The sequence below is a fragment of the Hemicordylus capensis genome, chromosome 1, assembly GCF_027244095.1.
Source record: "Hemicordylus capensis ecotype Gifberg chromosome 1, rHemCap1.1.pri, whole genome shotgun sequence".
NCBI lineage: Eukaryota > Metazoa > Chordata > Lepidosauria > Squamata > Cordylidae > Hemicordylus > Hemicordylus capensis.
The window spans coordinates 35,280,057-35,302,509 of NC_069657.1; the positions used below are offsets into that span (position 1 = coordinate 35,280,057).

At 42.8% G+C, this 22,453-nt stretch overlaps 1 protein-coding gene across 9 annotated transcripts in view; it reads left to right on the forward strand.

The window, feature by feature from the left end:
* PPP4R3A (protein phosphatase 4 regulatory subunit 3A) overlaps positions 1–22,453 on the forward strand; it is a 58,415-nt gene that overhangs the window by 19,531 nt on the left and 16,431 nt on the right. For 8 of the 9 annotated variants that reach the window (XR_008311050.1, XR_008311052.1, XR_008311051.1 and 5 more), the window contains 8 exons: positions 822–1,439; positions 11,974–12,051; positions 12,161–12,277; positions 12,580–12,696; positions 14,023–14,154; positions 14,270–14,372; positions 18,737–18,895; positions 20,764–20,933. Coding sequence is in view for 5 of the 9 variants with exons in the window: in XM_053269583.1 (XP_053125558.1) it covers positions 822–1,439; positions 11,974–12,051; positions 12,161–12,277; positions 12,580–12,696; positions 14,023–14,154; positions 14,270–14,372; positions 18,737–18,895; positions 20,764–20,933 (1,494 nt within the window). In the remaining 4 variants the exon portion in view is untranslated. The remainder of the gene's footprint in view (positions 1–821; positions 1,440–11,973; positions 12,052–12,160; positions 12,278–12,579; positions 12,697–14,022; positions 14,155–14,269; positions 14,373–18,736; positions 18,896–20,763; positions 20,934–22,453) is intronic. The other variant, XM_053269633.1, reaches the window with a different exon arrangement.

Below are 22,453 nucleotides of genomic sequence, written 5' to 3' on the forward strand. Positions count from 1 at the left end.
GGTTCGGAGGCCCATAAAGGGCCTCTGAACTGGTTCCGTGCACATCCCTGGTCCCTTTGTGTCCCTACAACTGTACCAAATTTTGGTACCAAATAGGGACTCTCCCCTCCCCCTGACCCTGGGTGATCTCATAAGCTTACTTTCCTTAAGGAAAGTCGGCTAAAAATGGTCCACTGTCCTTAAGGGGGTCACATTGTCAAGTTAAAAATAGTTAAAGCGTACACTGGTTGGTTTTGAATCACTAGATTGTTTAGCCATTTAAACATATTGATGGACTGGCAAGATGGCTCTGTTCAATTTGTATTGAAACTCCTAATCAAAGCTTAGACAACAACTACTGTCTGGGATGGTACCAGAGGCAACATGTCTGCAAATGTTTCCAGTCCCTAATTTGTAGGACATTGGAATAGTATACAGTGAATGTATGGAAGTTTTCTTTACCAGATTTCCATAGTATTTGTTAGTGACTGCACCATGTATTTGGAGTGCGAGTTTCATTTAGTATGGGCTAATAATGTTTGAAGACAATCCTTGCACTTCCTGCATTGTACGTATTTGCTGCCATTGTTGGTCTGTAGCTGAACACCCCACCCAGACCGACTCTTGCAAATTATCCTACACCTGCTAATATATTTATTAGCAGACTTAATATTTGAGCCTTCCTATTTCCCATGAACTAATGCAATTCCTGTTTCATATGGCATTTAAGATAAATTTACAATAAACATGCTTGGATTTCTTTATGGCCACACTTCTGTGTGTATTAGAAGGTATGTGGCAATTGGAAAGTTAGCTTCTAGTCATTTTCTTGCTTTTAATAGGTTCAAGGGAAAGACCCTTCAGTGGACATTACTCAAGACCTGGTGGATGAATCTGAAGAGGAACGCTTTGATGATATGTCATCACCAGGTCTAGAATTGCCATCTTGTGAATTAAGTCGACTAGAAGAAATAGCGGAACTTGTGGCATCTTCACTGCCTTCCCCACTTCGTCGTGAAAAACTTGCTTTAGCACTGGAAAATGAAGGCTATATTAAGAAGCTCTTAGAAATTTTTCATGTGTGTGAGGACTTGGAGAACATTGAAGGACTACACCATTTGTATGAAATTATTAAGGGAATCTTCCTTTTGAACAGAACTGCTCTTTTTGAAGTCATGTTTTCTGAGGAATGTATAATGGATGTAATTGGATGCCTAGAATATGATCCTTCTTTATCACAGTCACGAAAACACAGGGAATTTCTGACAAAAACTGCAAAATTTAAAGAAGTTATTCCAATATCTGACCCAGAGTTGAAACAAAAAATACACCAGACATACAGAGTACAGTATATTCAAGACATGGTTCTACCTACTCCTTCGGTATTTGAGGAAAATATGTTATCAACGCTTCACTCGTTCATCTTTTTTAATAAAGTAGAAATAGTTGGTATGCTACAGGTAAGTCTGGGATTTCTTTCTATAATACAGGATGCTCGTTGAATGTTTCATGTGTCTGGAAAAGGTATGAAGTTTGGGATACTGGGTCATAAGTGATTGTGGCTTCAAATAGAGGTTTATCTGGTCAGTTACCTAGCTTATGGTTTTCTATACATTTCTGCCAAAAATTTCTTTACAGGGGCTGACTGACATTTACCAGCCTACTTGATATTTTGCTCTGTGTTTTCCCTGCCTCATTCCATCTACTATTATTTTATTATTATTTTGGAAACCTGGACCCAGCAGGTTTCCAAAAGGCCTTGGAGGGTTTCGATGTTGGTGCGGCCGGTGATTCTATCGAGGCCATGGTGGGAACATGGAACAGAGAACTCACCAGGGCAGTAGATATTATTGCTCCTAAGCGTCCCTCCAGGCCTGCTTCTAAGATGGCCCCCTGGTATACAGAAGAGTTGCGGGGGATGAAGCGGCTTGGTAGGCGACTGGAACGCAGGTGGAGGAGAACTCGGCTCGAATCTGACAGGATGCAGCATAGAACCCATTTGAAGACCTATGCAATGGCGGTGCGTGTGGCAAAAAAACAATTTTGGTCGGCGCGAATTGCGTCTGCGGGCTCACGTACGGCAGAATTATCCCGGGTGGTGAGGAGTATAATTTCTGCTCCTTCTGCCTCAAATCAGTTCCCGGAGACACTCTGCTGTGACGCCTTTAGTGGGTTCTTTGCAAATAAAATATCCTGTATTCGGGCCGACTTGGACTCCACTATTTCTGCAGGGTCCGGGAGGGAGGTATCTAGCAATCCCTCTTGCAGTGTTAGGATGGATCAGTTTCAATCTGTGACTCTTGATGACGTGGACAGACTGCTTGGAGCGGTGCGGCCTACCACTTGTTCTCTGGATCCTTGCCCGACCTGGCTGCTTCGATCTAGCGGAGAGATTGTTGGAGATGGCCTGGTTAATATCATAAATGCATCTCTGGGGGAGGGGAGGGTGCCTTCTTGTTTGAAGGAGGCAATAGTTAGACCTCTTCTTAAGAAGCCTACCCTGGATCCCTCAGTGATGGATAGTTATAGGCCAATCTCCAATCTCCCCTGGCTGGGCAAGGTAATCGAGAGGGTGGTGGCTAACCAGCTCCAGGCGGTTTTGGAGGAATCTGATTATCTGGACCCATTTCAAACTGGCTTTAGAACGGGCTATGGGGTTGAGTCAGCCTTGGTCGGCCTGATGGATGACCTTTACCGGGGAATCGACAGAGGGAGTGTGACTCTGTTGGTCCTCCTGGATCTTTCGGCGGCGTTCGATACCATCGACCATGGTATCCTTCTGGGTCGCCTGGAGGGGTTGGGAATAGGGGGCACCGCTTTGCGGTGGTTCCGTTCCTATCTCTCGGGCAGATCCCAGATGGTGGAGCTTGGTGACAGTCGCTCCTCAAAGCAGGAGCTGTTATATGGAGTCCCTCAGGGCTCCATTCTGTCACCAATGCTTTTTAATATCTACATGAAACCGCTGGGTGAAGTCATCAGGGGATTTGGTGCTGGGTGTTATCAGTATGCTGATGACACCCAAATCTACTTCTCCTTTTCATCTTCAGGAAATGGCACTCAGTCTTTAAATGCCTGCCTACAGGCAGTAATGGGCTGGATGAGGGAGAACAAATTGAAGCTGAATCCAAGCAAGACGGAGGTGCTCATTGTGGGGGCTCAGAATCTGAGGAGTGAGTTAGATCTCCCTGTGCTGGATGGGGTTACACTCCCCCGAAGGGAGCAGGTGCGCAGCTTGGGAGTACTCCTGGACCCAGGCCTCACCCTGGTCTCTCAGGTGGAGGCCGTGGCCAGGGGTGCTTTCTATCAGCTTCGGCTGATTCGACAGCTGCGTCCATTCCTTGAGGAGGATGACCTCAAAACAGTGGTGCACCAGCTGGTAACCTCCCGGCTTGACTATTGCAATGCGCTCTACGTGGGGCTGCCTTTGTACGTTGTTCGGAAACTTCAGTTAGTTCAGAATGCGGCAGCCAGATTGGTCTCTGGGGTAACCCGGAGAGACCATATTACACCTATTTTGAAACAATTACACTGGCTGCCGATATGTTTCCGGGCAAGGTACAAAGTGCTGGTGATTACCTTTAAGGCTCTGAACGGCTTAGGTCCAAGTTACCTTGGAGAGCGCCTTCTTCTGCACGATTCCCACCGCACATTAAGGTCATCTGGGGAGGTTCGTCTCCAGTTGCCACCGGCTCGTCTGGTGGCGACTCGGAGGCGGGCCTTCTCTGTGGCTGCTCCGGAGCTGTGGAATGCGCTCCCTGCGGAAATCCGTAATTCGAGTTCTCTGTTGGCCTTCAGGAGGGCCCTTAAAACATATTTGTTTGGCCTGGCCTTTCAGGGCTTTTAAAATGTATATATGTGTGTATGTGTATATGTGTATATATATATATGTATATGTGTGTGTGTATATATATATATATGTATATATATGTGTATGTGTGTTTGTGTGTATGTATGTATATGTATGTATATATATATATTTTAATCTTTTAATTTTTTAATTTTTAACTTGATTTAGTGTTTTTAATGACTTAATAACCCCCCCCCCCCGCCTTGTGCAGATGGGAGGGAGTTTGTCACAGCCTGTCCTGCGCGAAGCCCAGGAAGGGTTCCGTTTGACCTCTTTGGTCAAGGGCCGGGCTTCGGCCAGGATTGACCGATCCCGGCCCCATCCTCCATTTTCCATTCTCTCTTCAGTTGGGGTCGGGCAACCACAGGAGAAGCGGCTTTCCCCTCCCTCCCTCCCCGGTGCAGAGCGGGTCTAGCGACTGGCCGCCTGACGGGGCCGAGTAGGAATTTTTTGCTCCCAACGCATTGGCCACTGTTGGGGGTTTTTTCGCCTACTCCGTTCTGTGTCCTGGGTGCGTATTTAGAGTTAGGTCAACCACAATGGCAGGAACAGTGCGGGCGGGGTGGCAATTTGAGGGTTAGAACATCGGTGAGCACCCTTGGATATGTAAAAGGGGTGTTTGGTTAATCGCTCCTTTGTAGCCTGTGCGGCACGGGGAGAATGATTGCCATGAACCCTGCTTCAGGACTTCTCTAACCTTTGGGCTGTGCGGTCCGGGGTGGACGAATGCCTAGAAGTATCCAGACCCTCTCTTACAGAAGGGGGGGTTGGCTTTGAAGGAATTGGGTGGGATGTACCTGCCCATTCCCGAGCCAGGGTGTCTCCCCCCCAGTAGGGTGCTGGGTAGGATTTCAGAGTTCTGACCTGCTTCTATTGGCCCGCACTGTTCTTTAAGGGTGATTAATCACCTGGTGTTCCAGTCTGCCATGCTGTGTGTAATAGTTAACAAAGTTGTGGCCCTTTTCCTCTATACTGAGTCTATGTTTTCTTGAGCTGGGGTCTGGGGATAATGTTTTATTTTTGTTTAAAATGTTTTAAATTGTTAGCTGTTTTATTGTTTTAATTTGTTTTAGCTTTTTACTGTTTTATAAGTTGTTTTAATTGTGAACCGCCCTGAGCCATTTCGGAAGGGCGGTATATAAATCAAATAAATAAATAAATAAATAAATAAATAAATAATTATTATTTTTTACATTTATATCCTGCTCTTCCTCCAAGAAGCCCAGAGCGGTGTACTACCGTACGTACTTGAGTTTCTCCTCACAACAACCCTGTGAAGTAGGTTAGGCTGAGAGAGAAGTGACTGGCCCAGAGTCACCCAGCTAGTATCATGGCTGAATGGGGATTTGAACTCGGGTCTCCCTGGTCCTAGTCCAGCACTCTAACCACTACACCACTCTGGCTCCCTAAGTACCATTATTCTAAACTCCACTTTTTTGCATGACACAACTTACAAATGTATCACGCAGTGGCATCTTCTTTGTTACAAGAGTTTCCAAGTACCCCCACAAATGATATTTCCAAGGCTCTGCATACTTTACTTTCCTCTCTCAACTATTAGCATAGCTTTGCTAATTAACCATTAGCCATGCTAAAATTAGCCATCCATTAAACACCATGTATTAAAGCTAAACTATGCTGTATTCTCTTGTATGCCTTCCCATGTTCCTAGGCATGTGGCTGTGTAGAGTGGGCTTCATGGCTTTCATCTGGGAAAACTGATCTCACTATACATGACTCACACCGATATGAAGCTAACTTGTTACAGGTCTTAAAGACCTATGGTTCTTAATTGTTTACCATTATATGTATGTTAACATTATATGTATGTAACATACATTATATGTATGTTAACAAGCACAAACCTGCCAAAGTGTAACAAGGAAAGTAATAGTAGCATTGGCTAATATCCTGACCAATAAAACACTGGAGCAGAGGGAGAAGAACTAGTGCTTCTGAAAAGTTGAACTAACTCAGCTCTGCTACTGGTCCAGCAGTGCAGGTAAATTTTGATGGCCATCCCATCTCAAGGAAGTGCTCTGTATCATCTGAAAAATTGTCCCTGAGGATTGCGCAGCCCTTGGGACATATCTTCAGGTGACACCGAGCGTTTCCAGGGGAGGTTGTTGAAATTTCAGTGCAGTGTTGGTCTGGAACTCTTCAGAAGCACTGGTGCTTTGTTAGTCAGGATGTCAGTCATTATGAATGAGTCATCCACTACACAGGTGAGGACTCTTGGGCCCAAGAATCTGAAAGGCAACTTTCAGAGTTGCTGTAGAGTCTAGTTTTAGATTTGTTGGTTTGTTCTAGTAATTGACATCCAGACTAAGGAAGTGCCAGTGCTACAGCAGAAGCAGTGGCACTCCCAATGGCTTCTCTATTTGCACAGCACTAGAGTTTGCCAGGGATTTTGGTATCCTGAGGAGGTTGCACGACCCTCGGGGACATATTTTTGTGTTGCGCAGAGCACTTGTAAGGAGGAGGTGGTTGCCAAAATCCATCTCCCTTGTGCACTGGCCCATGCACAGGGAGATTATTAAGGGGCACCCCAATAGTAGATGGTCTCTGCAGTTTCTTGTGGACTCCATGTAATCACTAGGATAGAGGCAGTCAGATTGGTAGTCTTGGAATCAAGCCAGTAGGGGGCCCAATGGTCACTAGTGCTCTGCTTTAGTAAAGTAAAGGTAAAGTGTGCCGTCAAGTCGATTTTGACTCCTGGCACCCACAGAGCCCTGTGGTTTTCTTTGGTAGAATACAGGAAGGGTTTACCATTGCCTCCCCCTGTGTAGTATGAGATGATGCCTTTCAGCATCTTCCTATATCACTGCTGCCTGATATAGTATCAGTGGGGACTTGAACCAGCAACCTTCTGCTTGTTTTCCCACTGTGCCACTTAAGGTGACTTTCTGCTTTAGTAGGCTCCCACATTATTTCTCCCAGTTTAGAAAGGAAGAAAAATGTACACGGTATTGGAAAACCTCTCTCTCTCTCTCTCTCTCTCTCTCCCCGTGATCTGGTGTGGTGTGATGCAGCTAGATTGGTGGGATGGCAGTGGTGCAACATATTATTTATGCATGTAGATCTTGGGAGCTGGATACAGATGTAAGCAGTTTATATGTTGGACTATTTATATACACAAAGACCTCTGTATTCTGCCCTTCACATGTGTAATCATCAAGGGGCTTAAATAATGCAAGCTTTTTAACCAATTGTTGTGGTCATCTGGAGTGATAAACATTAAAGAAAAAACATTGGGTATTAGTACCAATTTAAACAAGTATTTGTGTGGAAAGGGCTGATTCAGATGAACACCCCCTCATGTTATTAAAGGATGCCCTGAGAGCACATTTGGGACATTGTCCTCAGGGCGGGCATGCTCTGAGTGTGACCCTATCTTCCTCACGTGTGCAGCTGGTGTCTCATCCAAACTGGCTCCTTAACCTTTCAGATATTCCCTATTAAAGAGTCAGTTTCATTCAGTTTATCTTGGATATGTGTAAAAATTGTCCATACTGCACTCGAACTTATATTGAATGAAGAAACTCACAAGGTTTCTTCCTGACTTTAGCGTCTCATGCTCTCTGAAGAGCTGCTCCAGAAGTTCATGGAGCCCTCTGGAGTGGAATGTAATGTGGGGAAGGGACTGCAGCTGGTGGGGAATGATTGGCACACTCAAAAACTCATGAGCAAGCAGAAGTGCTTCCACGCTTACGAGTGTATTTATAAGCAGATTGTAACCTACAGGCAGATTCAGACGGAACAGGAAATCGTGGTTTCCATGCTATGTGAACGAGCACTGGGGTTCATGTGTTTCCCAGCCCTTATCTCCTCTGCCTGTGCCACCGGGAATTCTGCCTTGTTTAAACCATGGCTTGTGTGAAGCTGTGAACTCAACTGAGACCTGGTTAATAAGTTGTGATGTGGAACAAATGTCTGGTTTCACATTCTGACCAGAATTGAATCACAGTTCCCAGCTTTGCACAAGCTGTGATTAAGCAAACCAGGATTCCTGGCCATGCAAGCAGGGGAGAAGAGCCTGTGGCTCTTCAGGGCTTGGTCATATAGTGCAAAGCTGGTTTCTAGTTAGGTTTGAAGTAACCCAATAAGTAAAAACTAGCCAGTCTTGGAGGGGATAGTGGTTGTAAATATGAGGCTGAAGTGAAGAGAGAATAAACAATATCTTTTAGTTCTAAGGCTGTGCAACTTCAGCCCTCCAGCTGTTGTTGGACTGCAGCTCCCATCATCACAAGCAACAGTGGCCTATAGTCGGGGATGATAGAAGTTGTAGTCCAGCAGCTGGAAGACCAAAGTTGTGCAGCCCTGCTCTTGGGTAACACGTATGTGGGGGTGGGGTTGTTTTTTGTTTTTGCATTGTTGGCAGTTGAAAATATAACAATTACAACTGAGCATGTGCAAATGTAATGTTGGCTGTTAACTAGGGTTAAGGGACTGGGAGCAGACCAGGGGTTTTGGGTGTCCTCCATGTAGGCGATTTCCTCCCTGCCCACCCCAGTTGCATTTTTCTGCCTGAATGAAGTTAGCTCTGCTTAGCACAAACTTGGGGGTGAAGTCCCAGAAGCAATGTGGGGACGTCACTAGGATTTCACCTTGCAGAAGGTTTGCCCAGCAAGTGGAGCATAGCCATGTTGCAAGTAAGCTACAAGTAGTTATATTAGAAAGCCTCAGAAAATAACCTCACACTATATATTGAAAATTATTATTACTGTTGAAAACCCCTTTGTATTTTGGGATTGAAGAATACAACGGATATATTTAAATACTGCTTCTCAACAAAAGTTCCCAAAGTGGTGTGTGTGTGTGTGTATGTATGTATATATATGTATATATATATATATATATATGAATGGCTCCTTGTCCCCAAAGGGTTCACAATCTAAAATAGAAACATACGATTGACACCAGCAACAGCCACTGGAAGAATGCTGTGCTGGGGATGGATAGGGCTCTCCCCCTGCTAAATAAAGAGAATCACCACATTTAAAAGGTGCCTCTTTGCTCAGTTATTAGAGTACTAAATGTATTAAGGATATAGATTTTGTATTATTAAGAGGTATTTTGCCTTTTCTAAACTTGTTTTTAAATTTCATCCCATCAGAGTAAAATGTTATAATGTTGCAACAGGCCATAACTGAAATGTTAACAGACGACTTGAGCACCATTCCCACACTCCAGTTTCAAAAGAACCATTTTCTTTGAGGACAAGTGTGTGTTTCCTTTCCTTCAAATATTTTATCAATGGGAATATATGTTAGCGATTATTCGTGTGGGTTGTAATTTAAAAAATAGTGGAGTATAAACTATTATAAATAAAATATGTTGTAGGCAAAGATATCCACTGATAATATAAAAACAAGTTACAGCAAACATTTCAAAGAATCAGATAGTCAGAATGGCCTGGAGCTCGATAGTTCATCAAATAAAGTACAACTTTAAAAGGTCTGGTGTAAAGGTTTTTTTAAATTTATTATTATTTTTATTTTATCATATTTATATACTGCCTAAAATATACATCTCTAGGTTGTGTATACAATCCAAATTACATTATAAAAACAAAAAAAATTGCACAGAATAAAAGCAACTCACAAAATGAAACAAAATAATTTCACAAGATAAAAACATTTAAACAGTTTTAAATTAATTTTAATTAAAAGCTTGAGAAACAAGGGTCTTTAAGACACACCTGTTCTAAATGGGAAAGAAAAGCGATATGCTGGTATAATGCGTGTGCGTGTTCAAGAAAAGCTGGTACAAATATTTTAAATGTCAGCTATATGCTTCTATTGCATAAAAGAGGCAAAGCCATTTTAGGCCATATTAATAGGAACATCATGCTCATGGCTTGTGATACATGGGACTGACAGGACTGCATTTGGAATAGTGCAGATCATGTGTGGATGATTCCCAAGAACTAGGCAGAAGGGGCCTACTGAAGACAAATCTGAAAGGCAGGTCATATGCTGAAAGTTGAGTGTAACTATACTACAGAAGTAGGATCAAAGGAAACGTATTGACAGATTTTGAATATATATGAAGAAAATTGGAGAATAAACTGATTACTAGATCCCTGAACATATGTTATAAAGTTGCTTTCTGAGGTAGTGCATGTGTAATACTGGCAGTTCCTTTTCCATTTTGGTGCTTGCCAAAGCTAATCTGCGTAGCAAACAGTTTTTGGTATGATTTGAATACACTTCTGAATAGGCTTGCTTTCAACCACAGGGACAGTGCTAGTGGTCTAGATGTGAACACCACAGTGGTGAGCACTTCATAGTTGCCAGTGACTGTTGATGGAGCTGGAAAAAATAAACATGCTTAAATATTTGCAGTGAGTCGGGCGGAGGATGGAAACTACATAGTGCATATAACAGAGCTTGAGGTACTGGATACTAAATCTAAAAGAGATGAATAAGAAGAAAATAACAATAAAATGACTGCAGTAAAAATGGAAGAGAAATCAGATACAATTCCTGTGGTTTATACAGGGCTTTGTCACCTAGACTACTTGAATGCTTGGGTGCTTGAAATAAAGAATACAATAGACTCTTAAAACTTTCACAGTGATAGATGCACTCAGCAAACTATTACATAGGAACATAGGAAGCTGCCATATACTGAGTCAGACCATAGGTCCATCTCGCTCAGTATTGCCTACACAGACTGGCAGCGGCTTCTCCAAGGTTGCAGGCAGGAATCTCTCTCAGCCCTATCTTGGAGATGCCAGGGAAGGAACTTGGAGCCTAGATGCTCTTCCCAGAGTGGCTCCATTCCCTAAGGGGAATATCTTACAGCACTCACACTTCTAGTCTCCCTTTGGTATGCAACCAGGGCGGAACCTGCTTAACTTAAGGGGACAAGTCATGTTTGCTACCACAAGACCCGCTCTCTTCCCATTATGGTTGAGCCCAATATTACTTTTATGTTGTCCTAATGGACAACAGAGCAGTGCTAATATGCTAGATCTTGGGGCTTCTTCACCCATTTATTTGTATTTTTGAATGTCCATTTTACACATTTATATACCACCAAAAATTAAAGTCTCTAGACAGTTCACACAATTAAAAAGCACAAAATTAAAACAATATAAACCTCTGGAAACAATACAAAATATAAAATCAGTATAAGAAGCAACTAAAAGCTTGATTAAAAAGATGCTTCTCAAATCCATTTTTAAGGGCTGACAGAAATGGAAAGGCTTTTACTCCATCGGGAGCATGTTCCATAGTCCCAGGGAGGTTACAGAGAAGGTCTGGCCCCAAGTCACTGCCAGATTAACTAGCGCCTGTTCCCCGAGTGATCTCAACAGGCAGTGCACATTCTGTGTATGAAAGATGTAATGCGTGAAGCAGCATGAATGTAATTCACATATATTTGCGGGGGCGGGGGGGGTGCATACAGGATTTTACATTGCTGGGACTGCTGACCTTGCTTTCTGGCTTGCTTGGTCTCTGTGTGTTGTATCCTAAATTGAAATAGGATCTAAGCATATATGAAAGCCTATATGCATAGTCTACAATACTATGCACCTCATTCTAGTGTAAGGACATAGGAGGAATGGAGGTAATTCCCCTTCTCGGTTGCATGTGAATACTACGCAGATTTAGATACATGTGTATAGGCCCATAAGAGTTGTTATACAGGGTAGCCAATCTATGTAGAATAGGAGCAGATTAAATGTAAGCAGCCATTTTTCTCTGGCTTTCTCTGCTTTTAATTCAATATAGATAGAACTCAGTGAACCTATAACCTGGTCTAAAAACAATGGAGATGGTAGTGTTAGGTGGTAAAAACAGTCTGAGAAGTTTGGAAATGTCATATTTGCTGCTGAACTTTGGGGTCTGTGGATCTTCGAACCATCAAAGCAGTTTTTTAAAGTTATGTTTGGGTTTTCTGAAAGAATACATGTTTGCAAGCATTCACTTTTTACCATTGAAATTAGATTATAGATGATATCCCTGGTCTCCTAAAATTAGTGGACAAGATCTGGTTCATTTCACTATTAAATGGAGTGCATAACAATGTACATGTTTGTTCCTACCATTGTTACTCATATCTGTGTTGGGTAGAGAATATATTAGAGGTTTAGCTTTAATTTGTGTTACTGAATATAACCTTGATTATTTTTGTAGGAAGATGAAAAATTTTTGACAGACCTGTTTGCACAACTTACAGATGAAGCTACAGATGAGGAGAAAAGGCAAGAATTGGTAAGAACATTTAAAATGCCCTTGGTAAGGCAGTCACTGCATTCTGTTCCTTGATGATGATGATAACTTCATTTGTTTGATACATAAGGCATTATTTTCTGTGTTTCAGGTAAATTTTCTTAAAGAGTTTTGTGCATTTTCTCAAACATTGCAACCTCAAAACAGAGATGCTTTTTTCAAAACATTGTCTAATATGGGCATTCTTCCAGCACTAGAAGTCATCCTAGTAAGTTTCCAAAGTTTGTTTCAAAAAATTGTACCTTATTTTTCAGCCACCTGGAAGTGCTCTGTGTCTGTATACTGTCATGATGATTAAATCTTTCCAAGCAGCTTTTAAAAGTCATATTTGGTTAGTATTTTTGCTGCAGAACATACTATTTTGACTTATATTCTGTCCTACTATGCTCCAACTAGTTAAAGGCTGTGTGTGTGTGTGACAATGATTAGCCAAATAAAGCAACAAAATATACTTTTTAGATTGTGCCTTCCCGTTATAACTGCATAGTCTTTTCTTGTTTAACCTATCAGGGAATGGATGATGCACAGGTGCGAAGCGCAGCTACTGATATATTCTCCTATTTGGTTGAATATAACCCATCTATGGTACGAGAATTTGTCATGCAAGAAGCTCAGCAAAATGATGATGTAAGTAGGTGGCCCTTAATTGTTTTTAAACACTATGTTTCCATTGATAATGCATGACTTGGCAAAATTCTGTTTTTAGTGTTTACAGTTTAGAGAGAAGTTCATATATTATTTTACTGATGTTTGTATAGTTGTGTATAAAGTGATACATTTCCCTTGCCAGCTTTAACCATGTTCAATGTTATACATGCACTGATGCTAACCAGGTTTCTTGATGACACCCTTGCTTTTAAATCCTAGTTAAGTTGGAGACTCTCCGTGCCATTAACCATGGTTAGCATTAGTACAGATGTAACACTAAAACATGATTAAAGCCTGCAAGGGAAAAGGAATTGCACCAAAGGAGTGAGAAGGCTGAAGGAAACCAGTATTAAATTTGTTAGGTCATTATCTTAGGACTGGTTCTCAGTGCTTATTTCCCACCAATATTTCTTTATGTAATAATCTTTGGAAGCCTCTGAAGTTGTAGAAATCACTGCAAAAAACACTCTGGGAGCAATTTGTGTGGAGAAAATATGACAAAAATGGTAGAGTGAAACAGTCCTGAAACTGCTAATGTCTGCCCTTGTTCACAGCATTTGTAACTAGAAATCATGCAATACCAATCCAGGTGAATTCGGCACAGGGTTTTTTTCCTAGGCTTTCCCCATGATATTTCCATCTGTTTTGTATGTTTAGAAAAAGCTTCTATGCATGGCTTGAGTTCTGCAGTTAGATAAGGGACTATGGGCTATCTCTCTGAAAGCAAGAAAATGAGGAAGCTTCAAGATGAGCTGGTGGTGCTTGTACAAGTTGTAAAGAGGGAGGGAGCATCTTGCTATTTTATAGTTGTTGGTTACAGACTGGTGTAGAATATCTCTGCCTTTTCTGGCTTTGATTCTTGAAGAAAATATAGAGCAACTTGGTACTTAGCACAGCTCCCACACACCCTGTCATCTTTCTCCAAAAGTAGGTAACATTTTGACAGTCCCTTAACTAGTGATGTAATTATGAAAGAAGTCAAATTCTTGCCAGTATGAAACTTCACAAAATCAGTTATGACCCCATCTTAAAATTTCTGCGCAACATCCCCAGAGCTGCTTGTGGTATGGTTGTGCAGTATTGTTTTTCCCTCCACTTCAAACATCAGATTGTCCTGTAGATTTTCCATATTTTTGAAACTTCTCTGTTTCAAAATCAGTTTGCCATACAGCATAATAAACTGCTGTATGAGAAAGACAAGTCCATGGATCCAGGCCTTTATCTGGATTTGCCTGTTGACTGTCTTGTTTTGCATCTTAGTTGTGACTAACCTTCTTTGGTATTTAATTTTATTTTTTAAACCAGGATATCTTACTCATTAACCTCATCATAGAACACATGATTTGTGATACAGATCCTGAACTTGGAGGAGCAGTCCAACTGATGGGTCTATTGCGTACCTTAGTGGATCCAGAAAATATGCTAGCTACTGCCAATGTAAGCAAATATCTAGGTGTTTTCACATAGCTATCATGTATGTTCTCTGCTGTTCTTAAAAACCTACTTATTGATATGCAGTATGTGTGAATTGATTTATCACTTTATTTCACAGAAAACAGAAAAAACAGAGTTCTTGGGGTTCTTTTACAAACACTGTATGCATGTCCTCACAGCACCTTTATTGGCCAATACCACAGAGGAAAAACCTAGCAAAGGTGAGTCTCGAGTTATGCCTTTTTGTCACAAGGAGGGCTTGTGTATTACAAGGATATCTGTGGGGTAAATTTCCTGTCCAACTCCTATTGGTAAAATCTAGGCTATCCACTGTCGGGGTGAATGGTAGGTTTTTCTTTTACCACAACACTATTGCAGCATCCTAGTGAGTGGCAGTTGAATGGTCTGAACAGTATACCCACTGACCTCTTTACATTACATGTGTGAAAAGCATGAATGTGCACACTTCTCTCTCACTTCCTTAGATAAATATGTAATTTTTGTATTGATAGGCTGTTCAGACAAATTGACCCCCATGAGATTATGCAGTGGCAGGGAGCACAATGGGGAAAGATGTATACACCCACACTTCTTTCCATGTGATATGGTGTGGCCACAAACATATCATTTGAACCAGCCTAATGGCTATGTCACATGGGGAAAATGGTGTACAGTCATCCCTCACTAACCGCAAGGCTTATGTTCTTGCAAAACCCCATGGTTGGCAAATTCGCGGTTCATGAGGCATTGAAACCAATGGGACACAGGGTTAGGGGAACCGTGACTACAAAAACATCTACAAATCAAGGGGGAAATGCTAAAAAAAATGCTGTAAATCACCAAAACTAACTAAATATCACCTGGAGTCACCAAGAATTAGCAAAAGCTACCAAGAGGAATGAGTAGATTGAGCCCCTGGAAAATGTTTGAACCCCTCAAAATCACTTAAATGCGCTTTAAAAACCACATACGGTACACACAAAAACACAAGAAATCTTAATGAGAAGCTTTTCCTGCCTGACAGCCATGCAGATGGTCATGAAGCTGAGGAGGAGGGGTAGGAGGGATGCGGTGGGTGGGATGGGAAGGGAGCTGTGGGTGGGGTGGCTTGGGGGATTTTTATGAGGAAGAGGGGGTGCCAGTGCCGCCCTTCTCCAGTGATGACGATGTGTCCTCTGTTGCAGGCAGTTAACAGCTGCTCCCCAAAGTGCCAGGCTGTGCTCTCATGAAAAAGTCCAAGAGGATTGGCTGTGCCATCTTCTTCCTCCAGGGTTTTTTCCTTTTCTTTCTTTCTTTTTTTTTGGACCTCTGCGTAGGGCCAAATCAGTTCATTCAGTCCTCACCTGAATGTCAGGCTGTGTTTCATGAAGGGGTCTATGTCCACTGCTTCATCTGCCAGCTCTGAGGCATGGTTGAGGAACCTGTTGCTCTTTTCCAGGGTCAGCTTTGCTGTGGCCCTGCAGTCTTCCTCTTCTTCACCAGCTTCCTGATCACAGGAGGATTTGATCAGAGCCTCCAAGTCTTGCTCGGTGAGCTCTTCAGTGTGTGATTCCAGGAGCTCAGCAACTTCAGCCAGCTGAATGTCATCAAAACTCTCGCTGCCAATTGCCTGGCAGAAGCTACTGTCCTCCCAACCTCTTTCTCTGCACCTGGCTCAGAACTGTTTTGTCTTTCACACCTCCTTCCACAGCTTCCTCCAACAGACATTCAGGGTGCTGCTCTTCTTCTCATCAGTTGCCTCCTTGATGATGGTCATGGCATGGGCAGTGTTGTAGCCCTTCCAGGTTTTCTTCAAAGTTAGGTCAGGGTTGCAATGTGTTCAAAGTTGCTCCTGGTGCAATAGCTCTTGAGGGCCTGGATGATACCTTGGTCCAGAGGCTGGATGAGTGACGTAGTGTTGGGAGGCATGAACACTGCTTCAACATTGGGGTGGGCAAGCATCGGGTTCTGAGGATATCCCAGGGCATTGTCCAACAGCAGCAGCACCTTGAAAATCTGGTTCTTCTTTCTTAAGTAGCACTCTACCTCATGGACAAAGCAGTCATTGAACTAGGACATGAAGATGGTGTGCATTACTCAGGCCTTTGTGTATTTTTTCCAGAGGTGGTTCATGTTTTTTTCCTTTCAGTGCCCTTGGATTCAGGGACCTGTAGACAAGCATGGGCTTCACCATCAGGCCCCTGAGCCATTGGAACAGCAGAAGAGTCAGCCTGTCCTTTGCAGCCTTGAATCTTGGAGCCCTTCTCTCCTCCTTGGCAATGAAGGTGTGATCAGGCATCCTCTTCCAGAAGAGTCCAGTATCATCTGTGTTGAACACCTGATCAGGCACATAGCCCTTCTTCTTGATCAGCTTAGCGGGAAAAGCAGCTGCAGCCTCCTGGTCTGCAGAGGCAATCTCCCCAACAACTTCACATTGTGTAGGCTGAAGCACTTCTTGAAATTCTCAAACCAGCCCTTGCTGGCTTGAAACTTCTCAGTCTCCCTCTCCAGATCTCTTCACCAGGTGCCTGTAGATTTTCTGCGCCTTGATGCAGATCGTGCTGGTGTTGAGAGGAACTTTTTTCTGTGTCTGGTCCTCCATCCATATGTTCAGGGCATTCTCCATCTTCTCAGTGTTGGGGTCTGGCAGCATGTAGGAGACATTAAAGGGAGGACTGGGTCCCACTGACAACATTGCCTCATTCTTCTTAATGTGGATGGTCCATTTGATTACCCCGAACAATCTTCCAAACCACACTTTTGCTTTGGCCCTCTCAGGCAGTCAAGGACTTTGATTTTTTTGGCTCTTGGCCACAGCACCTTCTTTTCCCTTGCTTGCGTGCTTTGAACCCATTTTCTGAACCCTCTCCCTAAAAAGAAGAAAACACCCTTGAGCCTGCTGTGCAGAACACATCACCTTTCTCTCACTTTTCACCTCGCAGCGAAGGAAAACAGCATACTCAGGTTGTGGTTGACAAGACAGGTAGCAATTTCCCGGTCGTGGAAACTCAAAACCACAGTTGTCAAGGGATGACTATACTTAGGGGTGTAATAGGGATTGGGGATTAACCTGCTCATAACTCTTACTCAAGCCACTGAAACCCTAGTTAGACTTTATGTTGTATTCAGGTGTCTGTACACATGTACATGTGTTTGTGTGAATACATGGGTTTGTTTTAAGTGAACGGGGTACAGGTACCTCAGATGTATATCTGTACTATATAGTACAGATAAGTGTACTACTGTATGTGTGAATACCTGTGCATGCATAGACTGAACACAGACTGTATATGCCTTGGATATGTGGACGGGGGCTTGAGAATCATCCTCATTTCTCTGCACATGGTTCCAGCCTTTGCAGCCACCTGGATCCTTTGTGTGCTGTTTACAAATGTGGCTTACACAAGGACTGGTAAAAGGTGCTGGATGCCTGAATGGGAAGCTATTTATTTATTCATTCATTCGATTTCTATACCGCCCTTCCAAAAATTGCTGAGGGCAGTTCACACAGAGAAATAACAAATGAGATAAACAAAATGGATCCCTGTCCCCAAAGGGCTCACAATCTAAAACAAAACATAAGATAGACACCAGCAACAATCACTGGAGGTACTGTGCTGGGGGTGGATAGGGCCAGTTACTCTCCCCCTGCTAAATAAAGAGAATCACGACACTAAAAGGTGCCTCTTTGCCAAGTTAGCAGGGATATTTGGATGATGTGTATCTTGCTGCACTCTGGCCTGTGGCACAACTGTGTAGCTTGTCCTCCATTTGTGCAAATGGGGCTAGAGTTTTCCATCTGCATGTATTTTAAGACACTACAAAGAAAAGCCTTCTCCATTAGTTAAAAAACAAGATGTAGGGGGAAATTGTCAAACTGTCTGCTTTGGTGGTAGATTCTGTTGTTAGGTTTGCTTTTACATGCTCAATAAATGAGAGGGAGAACATAGACAAGCTTAACTTCTCGTGGATGCTTCACTGGAGGAAATAAATTGGTGGGGAAAGAAATTTTGTCTTTTTTATATTTATTAAAAGTAATATAAGTATACTCACTGGGCTGCGTGCAGAGCATCTCCACCGCCGCCTTCCCCCACCGGCCTGCTTTCTGGCTGGCCGGGGCTGACTTCTTCTCTCCCCCCTCCCCCACTTTTGGGTGGGCGGGCTTCTTGTCCCTCCCGCCATTTCCCCCCCCCCCCCGCTGGCCCACCCACCACTTTCTGGCCAGGAACCAGCTTCTTCTCCCACTCCACATGTGGGCGAGCCAGCTTCTTCTCCCTCCTGCCGTGCCCCCTCTTTCTGGCCAGCTGTGTACTGGCTTCTTCTCCCACCCCCTGCTTTCTGCCAGGCAGGCTGGCTCCCCCCCCCCCCCCCGCCCATGGTTTCTCACCACCACCCCACTTTCTGGCCAGTTTTCTTTGCCAGCCGCAGCCATCATTTTCCTCCCTCCCACCTGTCCCGTGGCTATCTAGCAGCTCTCCAAACTCTCTTGAGAGCTGCCACACATGGGATTAGCCACAGGTATGCCTTTAGAGAATTAGATACGTAGATTTTTTTTCCTTTTTGCAGTAGCAAATATGTTGTTTAGTGTTTTTGTTCTTTGTTTTAGATGACTTCCAGATAGCCCAATTATTGGCCTTGATATTGGAATTGTTAACTTTCTGTGTAGAACATCATACATACCATATAAAGAACTACATCATTAACAAGGATATCCTCCGAAGAGTGCTAGTTCTGATGGCTTCAAAACATGCTTTCTTGGCACTATGTAAGTGGTGAAAGTCTCAAGATGTTTGATAATTATTTTAGACCTAATTATTTACTTGATGATGATGATGATGAGATGAAAGAAGACCTAGAAGAGCTTGGATTACTGACTATAAAATGATGTTTTGATGTTACCATACAAAATGTAGTAAAGTCACTGCAATAGCCCACTATTTGTGTTGTATGGCTGACATTCTGCAAAGTGGAATGTTTCCAGTGGAAGTTACACAGAGAGTCTGCCCAAAAACAGTCTTAAATCACTTTTGACTTAAGGCTTTTGTTTACTTTAATTCTCACTCTCTCACTCTACCAATGCAGCAAATGATACCCAAGAATTGAGATAAATTTGTATCGGCTACCTTTCAATAATATTGCTCTGCCAAAATAAAGCAGAGCAATATTGAAAGATAGCTAATAGATTAAAATAGTGATTGAAATACTAACAAATACACCATAAAACTTGGAGCCTTTTATAGTTCTTGGTTGCACAGTTGTATGTGGTACAGTTCTGTGTGGGCAGAACAGATCTTGGAAGTTCTCAAGGCTTGTAGAGCATCCTCTCCATAAAAGTGTCTACTAATTCCAGTCTTCATACAATTTCCACTTCTCGGCTTCTGGTGACAATGAACAGATGTCTTGAGACTTGAAGCAGTTACAGTGGGCAGTGTCTCAAAGGGAAACAGACTTGCAAGCTTCAGGTATGGGACTGTTAGTTCCAATGAACTTGCACAGGGGGGAAACCAGACATTGTAGTACCCTAAATCTTTGAAGTCCACTGTACAATCTATAGCTGAGGCTTGGGCTCAGCAGCAAAAGTCGCAGTATTTGCAGTGTTCAGTAACTTCTGCAAATGCCCGCTTCAAATGTGATTCCCAATAACTTTCAGAACTCTAAAATAAAATCAGTCCAAACTCCTACACGTTCAGTAATTTTATTTAAATATCTGAGGGCACTTACTCAATCAATCAGTCAAATCTGCTGTGATACACATCCAGGACTCTATGAAGGGGTTCCCTTTCAGCCCAAAGATCCAAGCAGAGCAGTAATGTTGGATGTAGCCGTATGTGGCTGGGGAGCATGCAACAGTTCCCTCAAAAACAACGGTCTTCTCAGGAAAGGATTAACATCTTAGATCTTCTAACTATTTTCAGGCCATTGTCCTTCCTCACATCCCTGAAGGGACAGATTATACCATGCCTTGATATTGCTTTAAGCAAGACATCCTTCAAGAAATTCCACTGCAGATATAGAAGATTGGATGCTGTGAGCATTTCCAGAAGTGTGAAGGAATTTGATTATTCACATATAGACACAGAGGTTCTGGTGCCTGCGCACACCACCTCCACATTCATTCATTCATTCGATTTCTATACCGCCCTTCCAAAAACGGCTCAGGGCGGTTTACACAGAGAAAATAACAAATAAATAAGATGAGATAGGCCTGGTGACTGAGCCCACAAGCAGTTGCGGCATACCTGAACCAACCACATATGTCTGATTACGTCTTTGTAATGTGTCTTGCAACACAGTGACTTCACTTTTGATGACTGCATCCATAATCATTCTTTGGGTTGTGTCCTCTGTGCCCTTCCCTGTATGTAAGCTACTTCCATTCACAGAGCAATAACTTGGGCTAAAATCACGGGAAATCAATCTACAATATATATTGATTTCCCTTCAGAGTGCTAATTTCTTCTTTGCTATGTTGTTTTCACTTTACTTACTACTTGCTCTCAGAAATGAGTTGCAAGGATATTCAGAGATAATGTCTGATTACTTAATCTATGGGCTGCTCTGTTGAAACCTTGAGGGTTCCCCTCCCCCCAAAAAATGTAAAAATAACTTTTTAAAAACTTGTCTTTTTGTTAGGTGCTCTTCGTTTTAAAAGAAAAATAATTGGGTTGAAGGATGAATTCTACAATCGCTATATAATGAAAAGTTTTTTGTTTGAACCAGTGGTCAAAGCATTTCTCAACAATGGATCCCGCTATAATCTGATGAATTCTGCTATTATAGAGATGTTTGAATTTATCAGAGTGGTGAGTACCTCTTTAGAGAGAGAGAGAGAAAAGTTGGATGCTAACTGTGATGCAGATGTTGAAGTGTTAAATCTGTGAGGGGGACATGAAAGGTGTTCTCATATCTAAGGATCCCCTTGAGTAGAATAGAGAATGAGCAAAAAAGAAGCAACATTAGGGGAAGCAGCAGTTGGGCTGTGCTTGGACACATTGGGTTTGAGGCAGTGCTCAAGTATCATTTCTCTGGGCCCAGTATAATCTTATAACCCAAACCCTGTTCAGGTATTCAAGAGTGCCACTCAACATGCTTACAAGTGCTGAAATCGCCCCAGCATGCCACTCATCTCCCTTCTGGTGCTGCTCATGGAAACAGCAATGTTTGTATGAAGAGGGAAGCGCTGTAACTGTGATGGCAGGCACTTCTGTGATTGGCAGCCTGGGGCATTCGTAGGCCTGCTGAGCGGCATTCTTTTGAATGCCTGAATAGGGCTATAGACTCCCTCCCCATCCTGAAAGGTCATCTCTGTTTTGGAAGGGGGTAAAAGGAAAACTGAGTGATGCCCTTTAGCTACTTTGTCGCTTCATTTTAGCTCCTTTCTTTTCTGGATTCCTGATCTGTATTTATAGCCAGATGTATGGCATGTATGTATCTATACAGGGTGTGGCAAATGCCCTTTAGTCGGACAACTATATGTACATGAATGGCATGTATAGTTTAGAACCCTTTAGACGGTTCTTTTGTTCCTTGGGTTTAATGTCATTTCTTCTGTACACTCTGAAAACTGGAGACCTAACTCATTTATGCATATTGGTTCTGGGACCTGTAAATCCCCTTTCAGCAGCACTGGCTCCCATAGTTCTTGAGATCTCAGTGTCCCTGCTATGGTGCTTGTCCCTCTCTCCTGCTGCCAGTTACAGTCCATATCATGTTAAGTCCCACTCCCTGTATGTAGGAAAGAAGCACCAACTGAAACAAAGGAACTCACAAGACTTCTAGTTATTTAGAGAACATGCTGAACAGGATGGCTCTCTCTGTTTGTTTTGCAAACTATAAGATCTGGATCATGATTCGTTGCATTCATAACATTGGGTTCTGCGCCTGCGCAGTGACCTCACGGACCGATTAGCTAGCTCCTCGTGCTTCCTCCAACTGCCATGCACGAGATCATGCTCTCCTTATCCCTTGCAGTTGAGGCATGTCTTACTCAGTTTCTGTTTGACCGCCGTTGTGTCAACACCTCAGATTGCTAAGCTCGGATATTTTGGATATTTTTGGTAAAGACTCGGAATGGATTACAACTAATGAAAGGATTTTGGACATTGGACTGTATTTATCGGATCTTGCTTATTGGGAAAACCTTATAACTGGAAAGTTTAGAAACGATTCATTCTCGCTGGTCAAAGGGAATGTCTGAGGCTATGTCTGCCAAGGACAAGCCCAAAACAACTTTTAAGCGCTGCTCTGAATGCAGGGCAAAGTTGCCATCAAGAAATACGCATGACTTCTGTTTGTTATGTCTGGGAGAGCAGCATAACCCAGC